At 38.6% G+C, this 19,296-nt stretch overlaps 3 protein-coding genes and 1 long non-coding RNA gene across 8 annotated transcripts; 1 reads left to right on the top strand and 3 right to left on the bottom strand.

Annotated features, from left to right (window-relative positions):
* Window positions 1–1,327: 1,327 nt before the first annotated feature.
* LOC145234678 (uncharacterized) lies at window positions 1,328–11,592 on the top strand. Of its 5 annotated transcripts, none has more exons than XM_080099424.1 (23): window positions 1,328–1,384; window positions 1,454–1,539; window positions 2,054–2,194; window positions 2,295–2,437; window positions 2,637–2,828; window positions 3,553–3,797; window positions 4,109–4,230; window positions 4,289–4,426; window positions 4,895–5,186; window positions 5,249–5,362; window positions 5,506–5,613; window positions 6,027–6,302; window positions 6,677–6,781; window positions 7,383–7,499; window positions 7,577–7,626; window positions 8,051–8,191; window positions 8,271–8,423; window positions 8,832–9,063; window positions 9,494–9,680; window positions 9,967–10,200; window positions 10,675–10,852; window positions 10,928–10,979; window positions 11,292–11,446. In XM_080099424.1, the coding sequence occupies exons 1-22, from the start codon at window positions 1,380–1,382 to the stop codon at window positions 10,969–10,971; spliced, it is 3,303 nt and encodes a 1,100-aa protein (XP_079955550.1). In that variant the 5' UTR covers window positions 1,328–1,379; the 3' UTR covers window positions 10,972–10,979; window positions 11,292–11,446. The 5 variants fall into 5 exon arrangements, with proteins under 5 accessions (XP_079955550.1, XP_079955542.1, XP_079955531.1 ...); XM_080099416.1 differs by having other exon boundaries at window positions 10,928–10,987; XM_080099405.1 differs by lacking the exon at window positions 10,928–10,979 and having other exon boundaries at window positions 1,454–1,500; window positions 11,292–11,592.
* Window positions 11,593–12,336: 744 nt separating this feature from the next.
* LOC145234704 (bifunctional arginine demethylase and lysyl-hydroxylase JMJD6-A-like) lies at window positions 12,337–15,466 on the bottom strand. Its single transcript, XM_080099434.1, has 7 exons — window positions 15,092–15,466; window positions 14,459–14,758; window positions 14,095–14,266; window positions 13,520–13,646; window positions 13,255–13,411; window positions 12,771–12,971; window positions 12,337–12,538 (listed from the first exon to the last, which is right to left on the bottom strand). The coding sequence occupies exons 1-7, from the start codon at window positions 15,277–15,279 to the stop codon at window positions 12,487–12,489; spliced, it is 1,197 nt and encodes a 398-aa protein (XP_079955560.1). The 5' UTR covers window positions 15,280–15,466; the 3' UTR covers window positions 12,337–12,486.
* LOC145234716 (uncharacterized) lies at window positions 15,294–16,508 on the bottom strand. Its single transcript, XM_080099445.1, has 2 exons — window positions 16,373–16,508; window positions 15,294–16,174 (listed from the first exon to the last, which is right to left on the bottom strand). Exons 1-2 carry the CDS (start codon window positions 16,498–16,500, stop codon window positions 15,775–15,777), a joined length of 528 nt encoding a protein of 175 aa, XP_079955571.1. The 5' UTR covers window positions 16,501–16,508; the 3' UTR covers window positions 15,294–15,774.
* Window positions 16,509–17,003: 495 nt separating this feature from the next.
* Window positions 17,004–17,529, bottom strand: LOC145210889 (uncharacterized). Its single transcript, XR_013856253.1, has 3 exons — window positions 17,447–17,529; window positions 17,238–17,359; window positions 17,004–17,123 (listed from the first exon to the last, which is right to left on the bottom strand). It is a non-coding gene; the product is annotated as an uncharacterized LOC145210889 (long non-coding RNA).
* Between the last annotated feature and the right edge of the window lie 1,767 nt (window positions 17,530–19,296).

The raw sequence follows: 19,296 nt of genomic DNA, 5'->3' as shown, positions 1-19,296 counted from the left end.
ACGTTATGTTTCCACTTTTAAACAATAGACAGAACAACAGAGGCTCAATTAAAGTTTCCTTCTTCAATACAAAAACAATCAATGCAAGTCACGAACAATCTTCCGCTAGTACGTCAGTTCCCATTCGATGAGCCAGTTACGCAAATCACGCACTAGCAGTTCATGAAAAGGCAAACTATACAGAAAGTCATGAGAGCTGCACGTTTGGTCTCTACCACGGATGACGCATTAGTTAATTATACTTAATCAAAAAACATAATTAAAGCTGGGTTTCCATTTGGTATACACGCTCATAGCCTGTTCCACAAACTTTAAAGCAGACTACCTTACTCACAATTTAACTAATCCATACAGTTTACATTGTAAACAAATTTATCTTACTTAATAGCAACTACTTTATTCAACTCAACTTAACAACTTCGAGTCTAAAACAGTCACTTGCAAATGAATTACGGGAAATAGACCATATGGCTACATATTACAAACCCCTCTAAAAACAAGTTTAAAATTGCCGGTCTACCAATTATCATGTTGCGTCCAATCGCCCAGGAAACATACCATATTTTGTACTACCAAAGCACTTGTAAAGCTCATACTACCGAAAAGCATCTCCCCCGTTCAAATGTCAACAAAATACTGTTCGATATTGAAATTCTTGTCAATTTAAACAGCAATATTCGTACCCAAACCACCTGGACATTCGCTATTTAAAAACAACACAGCATTTGCGATTTAGAAAAGGCTAAAAATACAGGACTTAAGCCAATTCTCGGTTTACCATCGTAAAGTAAAAATCACGAAGGAATCGTTCCCGCAACCTATTCAACCATTGTACCGCAGTCAAATTTATGATAACTCCAAGGTATGATTAGTGTAACTCCCAAATCATAATAACTCCCAAATATGTTTGGTTTCATTCTCTAAATAAGTGCTCTGTTAATATGTATGTGCATTTGCTCGAGCAAGGAACTGTAGGATTTTATTGCAGGTTGTTTGATTGCACTAATTCAGTGTCGTGTGTTATCACTTTAAATGCGCTGAAGCAACTTGATTGCGCTTTAAACAAATTGAAGAAAGGTTCAGACAATCAATACATTAAATACAGCTCTGATTTTGCTTGATTATAGAATTATGGCTTGGTTGGGGTTCAGAAAATTTTGCTAAACTTGCATATAGCTTTATGATATTAAAAAGCATGGTGACATAGAGAACACTTTTTATTCATGTGCCGGTTACCGTTCGATTGCCTAGCACTTGCAGCCGAGCTTGGCGGCAAAATTGTGCTCCGAGGCTAATTGATCGCATTCCGCGCTTTATTCATAAGCAGTCTCCTCACAAACACGTGTTTCAGATTGAAGTTTGATTTCAGCTCAGTCAACATGAGGTAGGCGTCGTTTTTTGTCTTGCTATTCTGTCCTGATTTAAGTTAATTAATATTATGTTCATTTTGCAGTTATTTGGTGTTCCTGTTTGTGTTTCTGGTTTCTGGAGTATTTGCAGGTACGTCGAAGCAAGACTGTGATTGTGCTAGCGCACAAGGTAATGGATTACTAAATTTATAAGATTGGTGTGAAAACTATTCAAGGAGAAAAATACTGGATAAAACGCATTTTAACTTTTCAACATGTTTTCCTTAAAAACACTAGACTTTTAGAACAATAAATACGGATCTGTTCATAAGTTCAATGATGAAAATAACGGCCCCAAAAGACGTAAAAATTGACATGCTTTATTGTTCAAACGTTTAAGCAAATGCTTATGTCATCATCAGTGATATGAATGGTCACATCAGTTACACCCGTTTATATCCATTTGAGTCACGTAAAAGATTGATAAAACATGTGTTTCACACGCATGTCGCTTTTTACGTCTATTTGTGTTGTTATTTTCATCATAAAGAATCTATGTTGTTTTACGTTCTTTACAATTGCTAAATAATATCACAGTTAAGTCTAAAGGTTGCACTTTGGTGGTGATATGAAAAGGGTTATGTTTCGAAAACCTTTACAACTAGTCGCATCACTGACATGAAGTTGTGTTTTTCTTACCAAAGAAGCCCCAGCAAATCTCGATGTAGAATCCCAATTGACTGGTAGAGCACTTGCTACTGCGGACGATGCCGATGGTTTCAATTATACCGAGGACGAAGGCTCGGGGGCTGAAGGGAGGAGTACTGTTCAATTGGAAGACGGAGGTGTCAATATTCTTATTTTTACACTTTTGTTTCTAGGACGAGTAAATCACAACAATTAAACAAGGGCCTTGTTTAACTAAACCCAACACGTTATTTTTAGAATGCATACTGAAGGAAAAACAGATGGATGTTGTGTTTTTGATCGACTTGGGCGTGCAATCAGGCCCACACAGTGTCCAATTTTTTACAGAATATATAATGTCAGTTCTTCGACTTTTTGACATTGAAGATCGTAATACAAGGGTAGGAGCATAAACTTTACACTTTCAAAGAAATTAAGATTAACTCGTAATGATTACAATTCCGGCATGGTAAAGAAGCCTACAAACATTTTGCCTCGAGTAATTTGGCTACGTTTTATTCCTTCTAACTTATCTAACATTTTAGAAATCCTACGTGTTCTGATTAAGCACACACACACATATATATATATATATATCAGGTAGCGCTCGTGACATATGGTTCAAATTCGTTGGACGGTTTGGTGATTTTGGGCTTGCGAGAAGGCAACAACCATCGAGCAATTCAGCTGAAACTTCAGGAGCTCATAAAAGGCTTCTACACCTTCAGTCTTTCTAGAGCTTTGCGGAAGGCTGGTTCCATATTTGCTACCAGCCCCAGAGCAGCACAAAAGGTCTGACTTTTTATCGTTTGATACAGTTTGGTTAAATCGAAACGCTACGTTATACGGCATTTTAAGAGTTGGTTAGATGGTATAAAGCTACTGACGCGGTGACTCCTAGGAGATCCAAAAGTGCTTAATTTTCGATAGGTGGCGCAAAGAGCTGAATTATTTATTTAGCGGCTAAAGAGGGTTGGTTTAGGATGCAAATGTTTAAAAATTTTACATCAGTAACTAATTTTTTGGGTTAGTTTTATTGAATTTTAAATGCTAATACCTTACCCCGACCCTAATAGCCCTAACCGTTAGCATTTTTTGAGATATACCGTTTTAAAAATTAGGCACTTTTGGATCTCCTAGGAAGCACCACGTCAGTAGCCCTACCTGGTTAGATAAACTGAGTTTCCCCTGAATTCCTTAAATATCTGTTTTAAAAACAAATTTTCATTCTGAGAAACTACTACTAAATGAGAATGCAAAACAAACCTTACAATTATGCGCTATGTTTAGACTTTTAGAGCATTGCTTTCCAACCTTTATCGACGAAATCGTCCCTTAACAATTCAAACAAATTTCATTCCTCCCTAATATACTACATAGTAGAACCATACAAGAATCATTGTAAGTATTAAAGTAAAATCCACCCTAAGTTTTAAAATTCTTCTTCGGTTGGGAACCACGACTTTAGAGAAATACGTATATTTGTCTTTAATTAATGTTCTACCACCATTTACAGCTCGTGTTCGTCATTACTTTCACGCCGATGGTTGGAAGTGCGGAACTGGCAGAGATATTGGCGGCTGGGAGGGCACTAGGATCTGGAGTGTCTATATACCTCGTCGCAATAGACGGAGCATCAAGCGACCACCTTCTGGCTCAGTTAATGCTCAATCGAAACATGTTTCGGGGTTCTTACAAAATTACTCAAGATTATGATATACTGGACATTGTGGAAAGAACGCAAGACGCCCTTAAGCAGCAGTTAGTAGCTGATTTTTTTTCTAAACGGCTTTTAAGCAGTACAATAGTCTTTTAGTTTGTACACCGGTTATTTGCATATATCGCTAAAATGCATAGGGATTGTAAGTCCTAAACTCATCATTTGTTAGGAATTTAGGAAAAATCTATTATTTTGGTTAATTGCACAAAACAAAACTTATGCGATAAACCAGGTTCGTCTATATATACTTTTATTTGTAAAAGTAGCACTTATCATGTTATTGACCTGGTAGTGTTTTGTAGTTTGTTTTTAGTGTGTATAGATATGGTAATTTCATTTTCGTTTAATCAAGGTATCGGTGCGACGAATGCACCACGAATCAATGTCCAAGATATCAAAGCTGCACATCCGTGGGAGGACAAACAGTTTGTGTGTGTAATCTTGGATACGTTGATGGATACTGCAGTGATACTGGTAAATCTGTAGAGAGTATTTAAGAAATACAAAAATAACTGTCAAACATTTTTTACAGATCCCTGTCGTGCAAGTCCGTGTCCACCTGGACAGATTTGTCGTCGAAATGGTTTCAGTCATACATGTCAGCCTGACGATGCTGATACTTGCTTGGGTACAGTTTGTTTGAACCAGGCACAATGCTTTATAGAACAAGGTAACTTTATCTGTTAAAGCAAATGAATCAATCCGTCCACAAATTAGGGGTTCCTAAACCCTGTCCAAAGCGGAAGAATTTACAACAAACAAAGTTTGCTAAATACTGGTAAATGGCGTAAAAAGCACATTCAGTTTATTTAAATTAACAGTAAAACTGGGATAGAGTTAGGGACGAAATGTAGGGTTTCTAAGTTGTTGTTTTTTTGCAAATCTTATAAGCCCCAATCGTCAGTATTTTCACATAATTTAACTTTAAAATATTCTTTATTGCTTATTGCGCCATCTATCGTTATTTAGCACATATTCTGTTGTGAGTTCTTACGCAAGTAGAATTTTCAAACAACGATCCATTAACATTAAGCGCCTAATTGCAACAATAACCCTACACTACATGTTAAACTATGATAAAATTTGACAACTCTATGAATATTCGTAAGTAATTAATCCAAAATGTTGATTTATACAGGTATGCCGAAGTGTCAATGTACTCCGGGTTACGTCGGTGACTCCTGTCAGGCCAGATGTCCACGGTGTTCAGCGAAACATTTCTGTCTATTCGAAAACCAGCGCGCCGTCTGCAAGTGTAGATCTGGCACCGGTCCAAACTGCGACCCGGTTACGAGTCCGTGTAGCCTAGTGAAGTGCATCAACAACGGCCAGTGTGTTGTAAACAGCGTCGGGTTTGCGTTTTGCAGATGTCCATTGGGTTATCAAGGGACTGTGTGTGAGATTTCTCCATGCAGAAACCACCCCTGCAGGTAAAGACTGTGAAAATATTATTTTAGATTAATTTGGCTTAAGATAATTTTTTTTGTCATAGAAACGGAGGCACTTGTGTGGTTAATAGCAGTCGGAAACCATACTGTGTCTGTTCCTTGCATTTCGAGGGAGAACACTGCGACAAGCGTAGTGACTGTACTGGAAAGGTTTGCAGGTACTCATATACAGTGTAGCAGCGGTTCCACCAAATTCCTTTGTTTGTTGGTTGAAGTATTTGCGAAGCTACGATTCCTATGCCAAGAGAGCAGCGAAATTGGCTGGTTTCAACCTCCACTAAACAGACTGTTTGTTTTCCAGAAACGGCGGTTATTGCGAGATGCTAAGCAACGTTGCAGTGTGCAGGTGCATGCCAATGTACTTCGGCCGCGACTGCGGCGAGTCTCGCTGTGACACGCGCCACTTCAGGTGATTGTTATTAGATTGTAAACAGTGTGTATTGTAATTGTGCCAAGTTGGATGATCAACATATATATAAGAAACCATATATGTGTTTTTAAAACCACGTTTCTCAGAAGGTCTGAAAATTTGTTAAGTATTGACCAGTTTTGGAGCTGTCAGCAGTAGCATAGAATTTAAAACCAATTTAGTCAAACCATTGGTAAGCTATAGAACATTCCATAATTTGAAACCAGTGCAATGAATAAAACGCACGCTATCCATGAAAACAAGCACTTGCTTTGGCGGTAAAAATAACCACGCAAAAGATTTGGCTTCCTAGCTGTCTCTTATTAGTTGCTGCACAAATTACAGTAAAACTTTGGTTCAAATTAAGGCACGACTATTTTTATTTGCAACTTAAACCCCTGGTTACCCTACAGATGTTTTAACGGTGGTGTATGTGAGCTTACCAACGGTCATCTCCCGACCCGCTGCCGATGTCCACCTCAATGGAAAGGGGTCACCTGTCAGCTGTCCACCTGCCAAGGCTACTGCTATAATGGCGGAACTTGTGGAATTATCGGCGGCCGCCCATCGTGCTCTTGCCCACCAGACTACACAGGGGACAGATGTCAAACCGAAACACCCGATGTCGACCCCTGTACACCCTTCTATTGCCAAAATGGTGGAACGTGCATAAGTTTTGGGTCACCAAGGTATTGAAATTATTAACTTCATAGAGCTCTTCTGGCAATTGTATTTGCATTTGTAACAATTGCCCGAAGAGCTCCAAAATGTTGGTATTATGCCTGTCAGTGACAGCTTATATTCGCATTGAAATTATTTTGTTATTTCTAATTGGCAAACCTATATAGCTGTTTGTGTGCACAAGTCCAGTTTAGACTGCAATACTTCTTTGAAACGTACCTATGTCCAGTTGAGTTTATCACTGCACCAATTCAATACCTGTTCTATAAACTACCTATATTGCAACCTCTTATATGTAATATTACAGTTTTAATCCTGCGCACAAGCTGTTGAGTAGGACAACATTTTAAACGTTGTTTATATGTTACTCTGTACTTTGTAGAGTTCCAAGCTGTATTTGTGGCCCAAACTTTACCGGATCAAGATGCGAAAACACTCTGTGCACTCCACCCTGCACGAACGGAGGAACATGCCTCATCACATCCACGTAAGGCACATGTTTCTGGCGATGACTGTTAGTGTCTAAGTGGCAAATAGGGGAACAAAATGACAATAAACGCGAAAGTATAGTGAATAGTGATCCTTACAGGACGTAACTGAGAATGGCAAATATTTTCACTTAACAATATCAGACGCCCCAACAAAGAGTATGGTCATTGACGATCACTGTTTATGACAATAAATATGTAAGAATGGAAAATATTTTCCAAGTATCATTGATTGATTCTCTTGAAAATGCTTTCCATTGTCCGTTGGAGAGTCTGATATTGTTCAATATAATCACTCTCAGTTCATTATAGGACATAACTTGACCTGCTCTTTCAAAGTACAGCACTGATAGGCGCGGAATTAAGAAAATTGTGACCGGAACCGCCAAACAAATTCTTAGTACTTTAAGTATTTTAGCTGAAATTGACGTGAAAAGTTTTCATCACTCATAAAGAGTGTTTTTCCCGATAAGAACTTAAAAAGAAAACCCACAACTATAGCAACAGGCCGAAAATGACTTGACATTACCATTTCAACTGTATTGGTTTGCTGTTCGACAATACCCGGGGTTGATCTGGCGATTCTTTGTGCTTTTGTAGGGGAAATGTTTGCGAGTGTGTGTTCGGTAGATATGGGCGCGGATGTGAATTCACCCCTTGCGACCACGGGTATTGTCAGAACGGCGCCACTTGCGTGGAACGACATGTTGCTAACATGTGAGTCTCCATCCTATCTCGTTGTGTTGCTGTTATATCTCGTTCTAACATATTCCCATGCATTATTTTTTTCGCAGACTGCTACCAGAGTGCCAGTGTCCTGTTGGGTTCACAGGAGATTCATGCGGTGAGTGGAACTGTTAAACAGTGGTTCCTAGTAAAACTAAAACTTGAGGGGAGGCATTACTTTAATTTGTAAATGTGGTCTGTAAATAGACACTGTAGGTCTGGGAATATACCCAGTGAACTTGACTACCTCTGTATAGTTTTGCATCTACTATGTGGGAGGAGTGAGAATTTGTATTGGATTGTTAAGAGAGGGATTCGTCGAATTAAGGTGGGAATCGCCGGGTTAAAACTTGCTTACTATTTTAATTAGCGTTTAGACATGGCAGCACAGATATAACGATCTCAACAGCAGCGTTTCGCATTCTTGCATTGTTTGGCCATATCTAAACCCTAATCTGCAGCAGTACAAATAAACACTAGGTTATGTTGCCATCAAGCTCTCGCGTATTAATAAATTAACACACACTTTGGTTGATTTGCAGAAATCCCTACCCCGCCTACACCAGACCCTTGCAACCCCAACCCGTGTCTGTCCCCTTGCCAGTGTTATCCGTCCTGCAAACACGATCAGGGTTATGTTTGCGAAAGCGTCGATGGACTGCTGGGCAAGACATGTAACATTCGTAAGTGATATATGCTTGATCATTAAATACAGCTTGCCATATTTGAACTTGAACTTACCATTATGTTTCTTTTCCACAGCAAAGCCAAATCTTTTGTGTGAGCAGTCCCAAATTTCCATTAGTATATCCGATGTTCTCTTCCAGGAGTTTGGAGGCGCCAAGGTCGACGACGCTTTCTTTTACTTTGGACCCAACGAAAATTTTCAGCCTCCTGAAGTTTGTAAAGCCACAGGTTACGTTTGTTTTTCTCTTACGTGTTTTTTATGAAAAATATGTTAAACACACGTCGCAAAACATTCTAATTTTACTAAAGTCTGTCCCTTACTATATCTTTAAATGTAACCAACTGAAGCAAATTTAGAACAAGGGCTAGATTAACCACAATGTAATAGGAGCACGTGCTTAGTGTTAGTGCAACAAAAAATGAGGCAGAAGACAAATTTATCAAATCTGATGTACCAGTAATACAACTTAGTCTTGTATTAAAATGTGTTGCAACAATACAACAACAAATTTGAACTTCAGGCTCGCTTCACTCCACTCACTAATCATTCGTGGATTAGTGAGTGCTCAGGGCATCTACATTAACATGGCCGACCAATGCGACCGTGTAAAAACTGCTCATCCTTTTGCTTTTTAGTGATTGGTAGTGGTGGAACCATGCTCCACAACCTCAAAATCCTTGAACCATTCGAAACCTGCGAAAGCATAAAGACACGTAATCCATCCGGTGACGTCATCGTACGTAATAAGATCTGGTTCAATATTAACGCCGGAATGATTGGAGGGCTCTTTGACATGCCCATTCCAGTCCTGCAGTTCGAATGTGTTTATGCAACAGATTTCACCGTCAGCACATCTATTCGACCAGTGTAAGTGAAAATTGTTAAGAAACTATTCGGTTAATTGCATAAAAAAGCTCAGTAGTGGTTATGCGATTAACCGGATTCTTCGGTACCTCTTAAATGGTTTTGGATACTTTAAGCGTTAATTTACTTTCAACAACAAAAGGATTTACTGCTATTAACCACTAAATTTGTTTTACAAATTACTTTTTTTAGCAGCAGGGGTGCATGGTAGATATGTTTTCTGCCAGACAATAAATAACTTATAGTCTCTGATGACCGTCACAATGTGACCACTCGCTTTTGAAAACATCTAACATGAGTTTAGAATATTTATCTAAACTTACTCATCATTACAATAAATCCACCCCTTCTCGTCCGAAAACTATTGGTTACAGTAACAACACCTTCCATTTCCAGCCCTTGACTGATCTTAATGCGTTTTCCTTCTCCGCAGAGTGGACAAGATAGACAAATCACTGAACGGAACGTATATGAAACGTTTTTCTGGCAACTTCAAGTTGTGCAAAGAAGTGAAGACCTGTATGGAGACTTGTCCACCCTCTCTTACAGTCAACCCAGGAGATACATACACTGTTGGACAGTTCATCGGCATCATTATTTCACCAGATCCGGCACTTCTGGTAAGTTTGAAATATTCTCTAGACCATGTAAAAGCATAGTCTAGACCAGCTATAGGAGTATACATCTGTACATTGTAATATCGAATGATAAACGCTTAAGAAAAGTAAACTTGTTCAAAACTGAGTGAACACATATTCCTGGCAAATATTTTGATATTTAAACGTGATAATAGTTAAATTTCTTACTGTACACAAGCATCAATTTAATAGCCGTACATTACTTATTCCAGTTTTAGTAGAGTGGGATCATAAAATACAAAAAATAACTTTTTGTTCTTTTACAAAGACTCCAGGCAAGCGTGCTGCCGTTCATCGTCTATTTATGTCGTGTGCGGACGGTCTCTTGTCCGTTCCGGTGGTCAACGTTGTGAGCAACGGATGTCCACCAAACGTTCTTCCAACAATCGTCAAACAACATTCCACGTCCACTTGTCTCTACTTTCAAATTCCTCGAGTCCACCAGTGCGAAATCGTCTTCTTTCATGCCCACCTGATCATATGCGACGAATCTGAATTAGAGGTAATTTCCAATGTCAGTAAAGCGTGTCCGGATCAATTGGAGAGCTCCGCGAAAAACACTTTGTGAAGTCTTTTAATGAAACAGATTGCTGTATCATCACGTAAAAAGTCAAAATGATGTTTTATTTATGATAATAGAATACGCGTTGAATCGATGGTTTTGGCAATAGTTTTGTGTTCCTGTCTTAGTTTACGAACCGGTTAGATCATAGTACGGCCTATTAAAGGCGCATTTCCCAATTAAGCCCGCCTCTTGAGAATTTCGATATGGCAACGCATAGGCTAAAAAAACTTTAATGTGGACCTCCATTCTTATCCACGAAAGGAGTCTGTTCCTGGTTGGTGTCCCAACCAACAGAGTCACAGGCTTCATGACATGGATGATGATCCCAGTAATTCATATTTGTTCATCTCGCTGACAAACCTATGTGGTTCTAGCCATATGCAAGGGACATATTTTTACTCTTTGTTCCAGTACTGTTCTACCACCGGACTTCAGAGCAAATGTCCAAATCCTAACAGAAGACGTCGAGCTGTAGTCGATATAGATCAGGAGGACGTGGTGGGTCCGATCTTCCTTCATGATGTTCCATCGGATCAAATTATCCTCAACCAAATTCCTGAGCTTCCATTCGAGATGGAGAGCTTCCCAGGTGTGCAAACGCAATTTTATGATTAATAACTGAATTCATTTAACGGTACAACCTGTTTTGATTGTTGTCCTTCAGTTGTACAACCATATGCTACTAAACGCTGTCTAGCAATGAGCTGAGTATGAAGGTATCCAGGTTTGCTAAGGATATTAACATGTTTTTGGCGGAGGGTTAAAAAACTCCCTAAGTAATATTAGTTTTACGAGATTGTTTTGTTGAAGAAACAGACATCTTTTTCCTTTAACAGCAGTCTTAAAGAGGCAAAAAAGAAACAAACTTTAGAACGTTTAGAATAAACTCTTTAAATTCGCTGAAGGGTTTCAATAAACAGTGGCTCATCAATTTTCTGCGTTACCTCTGTATTACATAAAATGTTTGTAGACAAGACTTTACCTGTAAAATTACTTTCAAAAAAAACTTACTGACCTACCTTTTCCAGATGCACCAGTTGCTCCAGCTGATGACGTCAACGTGCACGGCAGCAGCTTCAAGTCCCGCGACCTGCTTATCATCCTTGGTTCCTTATCATTCGTTGTACTTTCGTTGAGCGCCTTCGTTTCAATTAAGTTTTACCGTTCTTACCGTAAGAACGCCCATGTTTGAGCTCACAGCTCATTTTATCAAGCCCGACTTCGCAAAACCGCAACATGCTCGGTTGACTCGTTTTGTTTGCCGCGTGCATCTATCGTTATTTGCATGCTTGTTTTGCGTGTTTTACGAAAAGGGAATAAAAATGAGGCTACGGCTATTGATATCACAACTGTTTCTGGTTTTGACAGCAGGAGAAACTGTTAGAAAAGGCTGTTGAGTGGAGTTTGAGAAACTAATCAGTAAAAACAGTGAAGTTGATTTCGCTTGGCAAAACATAGCGACACAAAAAAACAATCGCCCAACCCTAAATAGCTGAGCAACGTTCAACCGTTATGGAGCGCAAAACAGTGAAGGGCACAGTTGTTGGACAATGGCCAAAGGCGCTGCAGCTATATCGTGTTAAGATGTCAAAGGCCGCTGCAGCCAGGGGCCCCAATTCTCCAGTTTTAGCGTCTTTGCACTATTAACGACAGTTTTATATGAATGAATATATATGGATCGGGCCTTCAAGTAACAACCAGCGGCCCCATACAACCTAAATCCACCCCTGGTACAGTAAACTGATAGAATTGCGGACTGGGACTGCAAACTTGTTCACGTTGCAACGTTTACCTTCACTAGCAAACATCGCGGTTTAAGTCTTTGTTGTACCTCATTTATTTTTATCGTACAAGTCGCCTAAGATTTCTCTGTCAGTTTTGCCTTAAATTGACATTGTGTACAGAAACTGTAGTTTGTAACCGATTATACTTAAAGCGGACCCGACAACTTAGAAACGGGAATTTCATACTACTTGCTGAACACATGGCCCCGAGCAGTAGTACAGTGTTAACCCTCCAAAAAGTTACATTTCGGTAGCTGTTTCACCTCCATAAAAATTCCCACCAACCAAATGAACTATGCAGAAAAAAAGCGAAGTTTATTTTTAGGGAATAAAATACATTATAAAGTTCACAAAAAGGCAGCGATTGAGAAAATGTCGAAAATCATAAACAAATATCCTGGTATGTGGTTGCAGCAGTACGTGTGACGTCATGGTTACGTCATCTATCGGCGCGATCCTGACAACCACCCTCCGATTTTGGTCGCTTTGACCTGCATGTACACAAAATACTCCATTAGTTGTGGGTTATGTAAACCTTTACAAAATATCCATTTTATTAATTGTCAATTATATAAAAGCGTTTAAAACAAAGCTATCAATTTTGCAGTAAAATTGTCTTTTATTTGTCACTACTGGATATTCCAGGTTTTGTAAGTTACAAGCATTACTCCTTTGGATAATTTCAAGCACCTATTTGTTAAGGCCCTTAAAAATCTCACTTACGGTGTTTGGCAGGCATTAGCAGCAGGTCTCTTTCGACCATTTACATGATTATCTTGAACCTCCTCAGATTCATCAGATGAACTAGATGAAGAATCACTGGAAGATGAAGATGAATCGCTTGATGAGTCGGACTCGATTGAGTTTGCAGTACAAATGTCTTCTGATAATGCTGCCACCTCTGGACGTTCTTTCCTCAAAATTCTGCATTAAGTGAGATAAGTTACAGCACAGCAAAATAGTTTGTTACTACTCCACGGCAAAATAGGGGGTGCATACCCATAAAAGATTCTATATATATATTGCAAATAACTTGCTTAAAATGTTATCCTAAAAAAGTTAGAGCAACACCCTTAATATGGCAGAAACTAAGTTTCTGACTAAGTTACCTTGGAAAAAACACAAATATTTTTGGTACCCTCTGCAGCTTTAGCCTGCAACTTTCGAGATTTAAAATTGACACACATCAAATCAATTATTATCCTACCTGATCCATTTGTGTGAGAGCTTCGGTCTTCCTTTAACTGTTTTGGCCCACACTGTTTGAAAGTTTGCAACTGACGCAAAGTTTTGTGTGACTGCAATCGCCGTGTCAAGATTGAGAACAAGATGCCACCAGCCACCCGGCACAAACACTGTTTCACCTGACAGAAAAAAATAAAGAGCTGTTGTTACTGGATTTTGGCTGATATTACTACTTAAAAATTGCTATCATCTACTACTAACTACTATCATAGCATTTATATGCTTACCAGGCTTTTGTAAAATCTCAAGTGGTTTGTATTCAGCAGGCCAGTCTTTGCTTTGAGTGCGTGGGTAAATCAAATGGAACCATGTGATTGCTTCTCCTTGCTGCAGGGGACTTTCACTCTTTTTTACCTGATACGGAGATATACCTTTTTTAAGGAATAATATCTTATTGCAGTGGTCTTCAACCTTTTTTATAGGCGACCCCAATTTAAGGGAAAATGAAATCAGAATATACATGCGACCCCATTTTTTTCAACACTAAGAAAAATGTTTTAAGTAATGCTAAACGGAAAGTAGAACATAATATTAGTTTCATTAAGAACATAATATTTGTTTCATTTTCTGTTATAAATTTTAAAATGCAATAAATTAAATTCGGTGACTAATTGCGACCCCAGAAAAAGTTTAGGCGACCCCACTTGGGGTCGCGACCCATAGGTTGACGACCACTGTCTTATTGGATGTTTATGAAGCCTTTACCCACAGGTTTTAAATACATTGCATAATAGCATATGAACAATATTCCACATTATACACCATGGCATGAATAACATAAATATTTTGTTTACATGCTTACCTTAATTAATTCTTTTGGTGTATTATTAGGAAAAAGGCACCATCTTTTATGACCCTTCACCAAAGCGTTCCATGCACTTGTTCCAAGTGGGTCTATATGGATTCCTGTTCCTGAAAGTTTTGGCCCCATTACAAACCATCTGTATGGTGGCCTTCTCTTTTCCCCTGCGTACCTGCAGGACGACAAACACAAGTGTAAGTGCAAAGATGTAGAGATGTGCATAATAAAAAACATTGCAATAAGAAGATAAAATTGTAGTGCAGGGATTTCAGCAATTACTGTTGCCATCATTAGTGCAAAGTGTCAATTTTAAGTGCTGAAACCATGGATATATTGCCTAAACAACACAGTGTACTAAAGTTACCTAAACAGGTCGTCTTTAAAATAGGAGGGTATTTCAAAGTCCTCCAATAGTTGTTTTCGCTTGTTGTGTTCCCCATAGTTGCTGTCAAAGATGTAGAGTGGGCTGTCGTCTTCAGTTGACTTTAGATAGTCTATGTAATATTTCATTTTCATCTTGACCGAGTAGCCATCGTTGTCTTCCCCACATTTGAATTTCTGGTTTCTATACTTTTTCTTTAATCGCTCAAGGGTCCATTTATAATTGGCCTGCCAGTTTTTTTGTGAGTTCACAAGAACCACAGGCTTGGCAGGCCTTTCGTATCTGGATTCACAAAATCATGCTTCAGTCAAACTGCCCTTATCGAAATGATTTAAAAGATATTCCGCTACAATTATGTTTGGGATTTACACCTGTGATATATTCTAGCCAATGCACTCTGTACATTTATGAGTCAGTATCTTTTGGACAGAAACATTGTAGTAACACCTTACCAACAAAGTTTGCCAACTTGGATGTTAAATACCAGTGACAAACCTAATCTGCAAACAAAACCATTAAATGCATGTTAGGGAAACCAGCTATACTGTCTACAACATCCGTAAATCTGATTGCAGCATTACCGGACCAATGCTTTCAAAGTGTTATGATACTTACTTTTCAACAAACTCTTCGTGGGATACCTGCAAATAGTCTATCCGCTCAACATTGTCCTTCACTGTTTGGTGAGAAAGATCAAACCATTTGTTGTAACCACCCCCCAACCAACCCTCCTCACCCTTCAATTCGGGCCGAGCTGCTTTTTTTGCAATTCTAATTCGTTTCCGAGATTTATGCGAAGACATCTCGATTCTCGGCCTTACTGGCAAAAAACGATCGAATTTTTTTTTTCAAATCTAAAAGGTAATCAGTTCCTGCTGGGAGCTTTTTGACAGCTACTGGCAACAACTTCAATGCGTTTCGTTTATTTTGTACATTCGCCAAACTTTTGTAAGCGAAACAATAATGAAAACGTGAACGTGACTTCCCGATGTCGGATGATGTCTGTGTCAATAATTATACAGTACAATAAAATTTCTTGATATCTATTGCAAATAGGATTCTGAGGTGCAGTAGTTTTGCAGTGTTTTAGTCATTAAGAAAGTTGAATGCATTTTCATGTTTGCATTCAAATACACTTTTTATTCAATTTTAATGTATTTTCAAACTGACAGTACAGTTTTTAAATAGAAGTGTTATTTTAACACATTTACATATTTCTGTCCCAGGTCAGCACAGGGAACTGTGTTTTGCAATCTATTGTGGACATGAATTTAAATATTTCGGTTCAATGTGTTAAGCTAGCAGTCAGTTTCTTGGTGACAATGGGTTGCATCAATGTAAAATACAGATTTGCCGACAAACTCTTTCATCAAACATTCCATTGCTGGGTTTCTCACCAGTCGTTTTCTGGAATCTTCTGGTTTTCGCAAAGGTACATTTGTTGGTACTTGGTAGTATCCGGTTTCAACCACTTTTTCGGACTCCTTCTGTACATTTTCGTTGACAGTCGGAATAAACCACATCGATGTTTCCGGATTTATATCTTCCGCGTATCCGCAAGTTGACGGTGGAGTCGACTCAATGAATTTTGGCGGGAATTTATTCGCTGTCGCAGCAGCTCGCATTGGGGACATGGTTCTGTTTCTCTGTAATCTTTTCTGGCACCTACACACCTTTTTAGCTTCGGTCCGTAGTTTTCTGCAGTGCAATAAGGTACATTATAGCTGCTGTAATGCTTGTTTTGTTTATATCATTTTAAAAGAAAATACGTTTAACATAGGCCTACTTGACAAAGGTTTAATTCCTATTTCTAGCAGGTTATAATTTTTAACCGGAAACATCATTCTCTGTAATTATCAGGGCGTAATTAAGTGCTGCTAAAAGGGCAATTATTACTTGGAAGCAAAGAAGAAGAACAATGGATTGAGACACTCGCATAGCCACATGCAAAGGTAGGACGCCAGACCATACCACCAATCCAAAGTAAGTTCTTCACTTTCATTAAGTCCACCTGTCTCTAGCATGTGATGCTGATAACCTAACAAAGGGACAACATTTGCATATGTATAAGGTGAAACACAGGTGATCGCTAAGCAGTTACGAGTTTAGAGTGAACCGGTTTAACAAGTTTAAAAGGATAATTAGCATAAACGAATATTGCCTGGAGTTTTTCAAAGAGTCACTGTGCTAAGTTTGTATTCTTATTTGAACAAAATTTAAACTTTTAAAACATCAACTACTGGTGTAATGATAAAAAAAAACTTTGGAACAATGAAAATTATCACCCAAGGACAAATATAAAACACTTTTAACGGATTGAACCTACGGGAATAAGGCAAATAGCTGATATTGAAAAAGATGACCACAAGTGCAAGTTGCACTAAAATATAATTCTCTCTTCTGGTTCTCTTTTGATCGCTCGTACTAAAACGAGATGACTGACGATTACCTGAGAGCGAGAAAAGGTTGAAAAACAACATAGACTGCTTTCCCCACATGAAAAACAACAACATTACCCAGTTGTTTTCGTCTGCTGCGTTGTTGGTAAATAATTGACCCGGTGGCTAAAGATGTTGCAAACATCAAGCATATCGGAATGTAGTAGAAAATATGGTGCACAGCTGTGGCGAACTGGTGAACTTCTCTACTATATAATTGTTAGGTTTAAGTATGGCACCAATGGTGCAAAACTTTCAAAAACTGGTGTAAATTAAACACTTCTAGCTTTAGTTGTTTTGTGTACGTCAGTTATATTTAATACCTTGTTTGGTTTGTCGCACAAGACGCCAAAGTGTTGCATCGTTGTTCATCTTGCACTGAGGCATGCATAAACACTGGTGCGCTAAAACCAATGACCACAAGCCAAACAAGCGTATTGTAGGTCTAAGTCAAGAGAGAGCAGGATTTAAACTGATTTAGTTAAAATAAATATTGTACTTCTGCAAAAGATATTGTATTAGCAAGAGTTACCTTCACATGCAACGGACGAAGGTCGCTGTACCAGGCAGGAAACCGCAATGACATGTAACGAACCAATGTAAATGTACACACATTTATGGAGACAGCGTAAGAGAGTCCGAATTTAGTGCCAAGGGCCAACCTGCAGGTCCAGGTGGGAAGTTGAAAATTGACAAATCCCCACGCCCGGCGATATAGATGCAGAGGACTGAGGAGGCTTGAAACCAGACCTGCTGCGCATATGTTCAGGATAATAAGATCAAACGCGGATCTGCAAATTGTGTATGAGGTGTTACAATTTAGAAGTTCCCAAAACTTGCTTTGCCGATAAGTAATAAGATTATTTCTCCTTGCCTTTAATTCATTTTAAAATTACATTAGTTTAACCCACAATTGTATTGTCTTCATGTTTTTCGCCTTTTTCTTTCCACTTCTAGTCTACTTACTTCAAAATTTTGGAGCTTGCTATTGTTGCTATGGCAACTAAATTCATCGCAATTTCGGCAATTGCTATCATCATTACCACCGCTGCTAGAATGATCAAAGTTACTTGACTGACGCCGGAAATGCTCTCAAGTGTTGCGCCAGAAATGCTCTGACTTCCGCAGGTTTTGTTCATCTCGAAATCCGACATGATCACCAACAGGTTGCTTTGCTTTTACTTCTATGTGAAACTTGACAACGGTTTCTATAACTGCAATTGGTGTATTTGTTTACAGGTAGTTGAAAATGTAAACCAAGATAATGCAAATGTACAAAATCTCATCTGTACACCTTCCGTGTACCAGTATTAAATATTTTCACCCAAAAAGTGTGCAGGTTTTTCACAACGCATAAGCAAATAAATAATCTAGCAGTTGTAACAAACGAAATAGACACTATACTGCGATACTTAAAAAGTCTATGTATACTTATACCGTTTCTGGTCAAGAATTAGCATAAACCGTCGTATTAAACTCCATGAATAATCGTCTATCGGGTTCAACCAGGGACCAGAAAGCAAACGCAGTTCTCCACTACTTTGTATAAACTTTTTACCCACTGTAATCAAACGCTGTAAAAGGACATAACCAAGTTACACAGTATTTATAATCACAATAATCAACCACTCTCTATGCTCCGACTGTTTTTCCCTCGCCACATGCCGTATAAATTTGCATTGCAATGTTATGCAGCCGTTTTGTTGTGCCGTTAATATATCTATTTAAAGTTAGACACACTGTTGTAACTTCCACGGTTTCACTCGCGCTGGTGTGAGAGTTTCGAAGGAAAAAGCAAGAATATAAACCATTTGATTTTTCAATACATTTACATTTCGTCTTTACAGAACCATCAGTATTGTATTTAAATTTTCTCATATTTTTTTAATCATTTTAGCTAAGTTGTTGGGGCACAAACGAATATTGTTTGGGCAAAACAAATTTCTGCGAGATATGGCATTATCTTGATAAGGCGTCTTGCATAGCCACGTCGAAACGTCGATTATTTATGATAAAAATTGCTAAAAGCGCAAACCCGTTTATACATTATGCCTGGCACTAATAGCTTATTTGTTGGGGCATGCAGGGTTTTTTTTTAAGGTTTTTTTTTTTTTTCTTCACGGGGTTCGAACCCAGGACTCTCCCGGGAACGAATCCCGATCAGGTTTTTTTTATGTCTGTATGTGGGTCAGGCGCGCCGGACCATTCGGCCAAGTTCCTGCCCTTTTTTTAAGGTTTGGTTTGGGTGACCGCTAAGTAGTTTTAAGAGACCGCAAGTGTTTCATTTAAATACCAAAAATAGCCATATTTGCTTAAACGAATTATTTATTAGGCTACTGGCAAATTTTGGGAAACCGCTGGAGAAATTTGGGGGACCTTAAA

The sequence above is a fragment of the Phallusia mammillata genome, chromosome 1, assembly GCF_965637545.1.
Source record: "Phallusia mammillata chromosome 1, kaPhaMamm4.hap1.1, whole genome shotgun sequence".
NCBI classification, from domain to species: Eukaryota; Metazoa; Chordata; class Ascidiacea; order Phlebobranchia; family Ascidiidae; genus Phallusia; species Phallusia mammillata.
Note: the sequence above shows the minus strand (reverse complement) of the source record. Positions and strands in the feature narration are given on the sequence as shown.

Coding starts and splice junctions, on each gene's coding strand:
- LOC145234716 (XM_080099445.1), bottom strand. CDS start 16,500: ATGCTAGAGACAGGTGGACTTAATGAAAGTGAAGAACTTACTTTGGAT. Junction 16,175..16,372: donor TTCTTCTTCTTTGCTTCCAA/GTAATAATTGCC, acceptor ATTGCACTGCAG/AAAACTACGGACCGAAGCTA.
- LOC145234678 (XM_080099395.1), top strand. Junction 5,187..5,248: donor TGCAGAAACCACCCCTGCAG/GTAAAGACTGTG, acceptor TTTTTGTCATAG/AAACGGAGGCACTTGTGTGG. Junction 6,782..7,382: donor ACATGCCTCATCACATCCAC/GTAAGGCACATG, acceptor GTGCTTTTGTAG/GGGAAATGTTTGCGAGTGTG.
- LOC145234704 (XM_080099434.1), bottom strand. CDS start 15,279: ATGTCTTCGCATAAATCTCGGAAACGAATTAGAATTGCAAAAAAAGCA. Junction 12,972..13,254: donor CTCTCACACAAATGGATCAG/GTAGGATAATAA, acceptor CACTTAATGCAG/AATTTTGAGGAAAGAACGTC. Junction 12,539..12,770: donor GCTAATGCCTGCCAAACACC/GTAAGTGAGATT, acceptor GTGTACATGCAG/GTCAAAGCGACCAAAATCGG.